Below are 4,705 nucleotides of genomic sequence, written 5' to 3'. Positions count from 1 at the left end.
CATCTAGGCAGGTGAGACTGGGGGGGGATGGGCCGTTTCGTCTGTGTTTGTACAGCTTGTTGCAGAGCCTCACAGCAGATTTAACCTACATAGATAGGAACACTGAAAAAGCACTTGCTTCCTGTGTCAGGCAATTAATGAGGCACTTCAAAAAAATCTAAACTTAAACAGTGTTTATCTTGTTTGTGGAGGTTATTGAGCAAATAACATCTCATATAATGACATTACATACATGTAGTAGTGTTTTGTGCGTCGATTGGGTCAGTTCTTACGGGAATTTATCATGAAATCTGTGAAATTCTAGAGGTGAAAAACAGCAGCTTAGTGTTGTTTCCCGACTTCTCGCAGGAAATACCCGAAAACATCACCAACAAAGGAAAGGGGAGGGGATAAGCAATTGACGTCAGCGCTCCGGCAACAGTCTTGTATGCGTCGGCTCCTCTGCGCGCTTATTGGTCAATTCCCTCACAGGCGAGACACGATTGGTTAGAACTGTTAGCGTAAGGGATACATAGCTGTGCTGCAGATTCCATTTTGTTGCAGTTTAGTGTCGGGAGGGAGAAGTGGCGCATTTACGGCCACCGATAACAACACATAAGCCTCGAGAAGGACGGATTTGTAGGAAAATAGCTCTGCTGTGCTTCCTACATTATCTGTCGAAGGATATCCGAGGCTAATTATATATATTTTTTCGACGAAAGGCTTTAACAACAGAGCCTGAAGAAGTCGGTAAGAGAAGCAGTTTCGTGTGTGGTCGCCATATTGAGTTCACTTTCTTTGTTTTGGTCCTGTGCCAGAGTAGACCTACGCAGATTGTAAATGCTTTTGATTTTTGAAATATGCTTGTAATTATGAGTTAATAACCATGTAATGTAGATTAAAATGCGATATAATATTTTTTAGATAAAGTTTTCGATGCACAAAATCTTCAGTATGTGGTTTTCGAACAAAGGGGGGCATTTTTTTTCCTCATGTAATCTTTTTTATAGATTACGTAATTTTTATTTTCGTATGTTATGTTTACGAAATTATTAGAAAGGGATGTTCGGCCTGAAGTTCATTAAGGACGCAGTCGAATAACAAGTAATGAGTGCGTCGTTACATAATGACCGTGTATTTGAACCGTTAGTGTGTGCGTTTCTGTCTTTTCTAACGCATTTAACCACCTTTCCGTGCCTCTTCTACAGACCGTCGACTTCTTGGAGCATCGTGCGCCGAGGTGAATTGATGTTCAGCTTGGCTTCACGGCAAAACAACGACCATTGGCACATGAAAACCTCAGACCTTGCTGGACACACAAGTGCAGCGAGAAGTAGACAGAGAACTACTTCGAGGACCTGGGGACCGATCGGCGGTGAAAGATTAAAGCAGGATTTCATCGTTTTCAGCCTGACAACAAAGAGGTGAGCTGGAGCTGTTTTGCTTCTTGGTCTGTGTGTGGGGGGAGGGGCGCCGCGGCCCTGAATGTCTGGTGTTGCTGCACGTAGACCCCGTTTATTCCTCAAGATATCTCAAAGTCCATTCACCCCCTTTGCCAATTTTTAGGTGTTGTTATGCATTCTGTGTTCCAAACAATAAGAAGTGGATTATTTTCAGGAATCGGCAAAATACTTAGTGGCAATAGTTTTTGTACATATTGAATTGAGACAGGAAATTGCAAAATGTGGTTCAAAAGTGACGAAGAAGCATGATTGACTCAGAACAGTTTGTGTGCAGATTTTGTTAAGCAGATTTTCACTCAAAAGCCGATTGCATTGCATTTCTCTAAGTATGCACCCAAATGACAGTGTGCTCTCCTGCAGGTGACAGGTAGTACAGAATCATGGGAGGTGGAGAGAGGTACAACATTCCAATTTCCCACCCTGAACGCCCCAAGAAGATCCACCAGTTCGGCAAGGCCAAGCAGAGGAGCCGCGACCAGAGCGGAGCAGTAGTGGCAACCGTGGGAGGAACAGGGGGCCTCCACCATCACAGTCACCGCAGGAGCGACAAGGCCACCACCTACCACAGGTCTCCGGAGGCACGGCAGGCCGCGTCTGTGGAGAAGAATGCTTCTGTTCGTTTCGCCACCACCTACGATCAAAACTGGGAGGGTGCAGTGTCTCACCTAAATACGCTGCTAGCAACTCAGTGCAGCCCGAGTTATGCAGGGCCTAAGTTCAGTGAGCCACCCTCGCCCAGTGTGTTGCCCAAACCTCCCAGTCACTGGGTGTCTTTCCCTATGGGATCATGTGACCACAGGGAGATGATGGCCTTCCAGCTAAAGAGCCTCCTGAAAGTACAGGCTTGAGATAGAAACCTTCCCCTCATTTATATCGAGCCAATGAACTGCGACTCTGTTTAGTCACTTGCTTTCCAGGAACGCCCCATGGTTGTAATAGACATGTCATTTTTGGCTTAAATCCTCTTGAAGTTGGGCATTAAAACTGTTTAAGAATTTACAACAGTTTTTAAATATATTACAACCATGTAGCCTTGCTGGTTGGCCGTGCCTTAAGTGGGGCCAGTTTCTTTAACTGTTGACTGGATCCTTTTTTTTCCCCCTTTTGTTTTGTTCTTTTTTAGTGTTGGCTATTAAAGCAGATTGAGTGTACTTTTTCCCCAAAAAGGGTTTGAATTGTAGGCTAGGTAAAATCCATCACTTTTACGGTCCATTTCTCTGGACAGATGCATGTTCTCATTTACATGCGTTTTGACGTTGAACCTTTGGAGTGATCTCTGAAGCTTCAGGTGCTAAAGCAAGTTCACATTTGTAGCATTTTTTTAAAAGGCCCCTCTTATTTTCCTAGATTGTTTTCCTTGTTTGGAATGAAAAAGGCACTCAACTGCAGTTCTGCAGGGAAAAAGCTAATTTTATTTGACATGAGCCAGTAGCTATGTACAGGACAAGCTGAAAGACTGACCTCGAAGGGTAATAAGAGACCATGGCACACAGGCCCTGGACACCCAACTCCTGTACCCTTTTTTATTGCGCTGTGCGCACATGCACTATAGGAGTTGTGTGTGTCCAAAGCCTGCTACTCTCTATCAAAGCATTATTTTGTACAAGTCCTTTTGTTGCGATTAAAAAGGTGTTTAAGCGCTGTGTGTAACCAAAGCAATGTTTTGCTGCATATTTTTCTCACCCTCTGTGTGGTTGATAACTTCCACTCTTTGTATCTTGCCTCAGTGGTGAGTGCACATTTCATTACTGTTCGTCTCTTCAATCAGTACTGTTACTGCTACTCAGTTTCTGTCTTTTAAGCACAGTGGCGCAGCTTTAGCACGCGGAAGAGGTATGCACTCATATGTGCTCCTGTTAGCTGCATGTATTTGTGCTGAAGTGAGGCAGAACTGAAGAGCTTTTCTTTAGGGATGTGTGTGGCCGCAGGGTTTCTCTATGAGACAGAAAGCTGGTGTTTGTTTACAACTGTCTCTTACTGGCCATCTGATTATCGGCACCCTGGTTGCCTGTTGCCGCTGCCTGTTGTTTACCCTCTTGCACTGTAATCAGACTTACCCTAAATGGCAGGTTGAGATGCTATTGAAATGATGGAAAGGCAATGGACTATCTTTATGGATTTTCTACTTTGTGATTTTTTTTTTTTTGGGTCCTCCATTAAGGTTCTTTGTGTTTTTTCCCTTTGCAGAGTTGAAGCTGTTTGTGGCCAGCATAGAAAATAACAAAACAAAGAGATTGTTAATATGTTCAGGAGCCATGTATATAGTGAAATGTATAAAGTTCTTGTAGCATATGTACATTCACAGGCCACATTTGATGCCTGTCTGACAAAAGTATTTTTAGTAATAACACTGAATGTATAAGACATGCTAAGGACATGTCTTAACTTCAATAAGAATATTTTTGTTAAAAAAACGTAAAAAAACCCCCTAGTACCTATAGCATTTAACCGTACCCTGCACTGTTATCTTTACGGAGATCTTGCACATGTTTTTTATTGTTTTGTATTACACAGTGTAGGGTGAAAGATGCTAAGTGCAAATGAAATAAAACAATGAGAAAAATAATTGGATTAAAGGAGACTTGCTTATGTATGGATTTAAAGTTTTGAATCTACTTAAACTTTGTAAACTGGACTCTTTTATGTTTCAGTTGACAACTGTGCCTGAGTTTGACCCCTATTTGTATCTGCTAATTATTACCAAAACTGTTGCTGTTTTTAGCTTCCAGGTGATCTTCCGCCAGCTGAAAGTTGAACTCAGCTCAGTGCTTTTAATTCACAGAATTTCACTTTATATCATGATTTTGTTTTTTTCCCCATTTGGTTACATTACATAGCAATGTCTCCTTATTCTAAATTGCGAAAAAAATAAACTATTGGCTTCTAATTTTTCCCTTTCGTATGTCACCTAAGGTTTACAGATGTGCCCTGTTTAAGATTGGTTTTAATTGGTGTTCAAAAAATGAATGTGCTCTTAATTTGACAAAGTAAAAAAAAAAAAAAAGAAAATAAATCCCTCCCCTCCCCCCATACCTGTCTCTGTATCTTTATTTCTCTTGTTTCGTTTTATTAAAGTAATTAATTAAAATAATTAATTTATACCATCTACGGTATGCAAACAACAAAAAGGAACTTTTCTACACAACAGGACTTCGGTGCTTGTTTTCACATCAAATACAGACACATCTAAAACTCACAGAACAATTCAGTCACATTTGCATATTTTTTTTAATCTACAGTTCAAAACGAGTGTCATCTTCAGT

The 4,705-nt window shown here is 41.4% G+C and overlaps 1 protein-coding gene across 1 annotated transcript; it reads left to right on the top strand.

The window, feature by feature from the left end:
* Positions 1 to 530: 530 nt before the first annotated feature.
* On the top strand, positions 531 to 4,472 carry pnrc2 (proline-rich nuclear receptor coactivator 2). Its single transcript, XM_047360866.1, has 3 exons — positions 531 to 729; positions 1,188 to 1,403; positions 1,803 to 4,472. Exon 3 carries the CDS (start codon positions 1,823 to 1,825, stop codon positions 2,288 to 2,290), a length of 468 nt encoding a protein of 155 aa, XP_047216822.1. The 5' UTR covers positions 531 to 729; positions 1,188 to 1,403; positions 1,803 to 1,822; the 3' UTR covers positions 2,291 to 4,472.
* Positions 4,473 to 4,705: the final 233 nt, after the last annotated feature.

The sequence above is a fragment of the Girardinichthys multiradiatus genome, chromosome 3 (genome assembly GCF_021462225.1).
Source record: "Girardinichthys multiradiatus isolate DD_20200921_A chromosome 3, DD_fGirMul_XY1, whole genome shotgun sequence".
Taxonomy (NCBI): domain Eukaryota; kingdom Metazoa; phylum Chordata; class Actinopteri; order Cyprinodontiformes; family Goodeidae; genus Girardinichthys; species Girardinichthys multiradiatus.
Note: the sequence above shows the minus strand (reverse complement) of the source record. Positions and strands in the feature narration are given on the sequence as shown.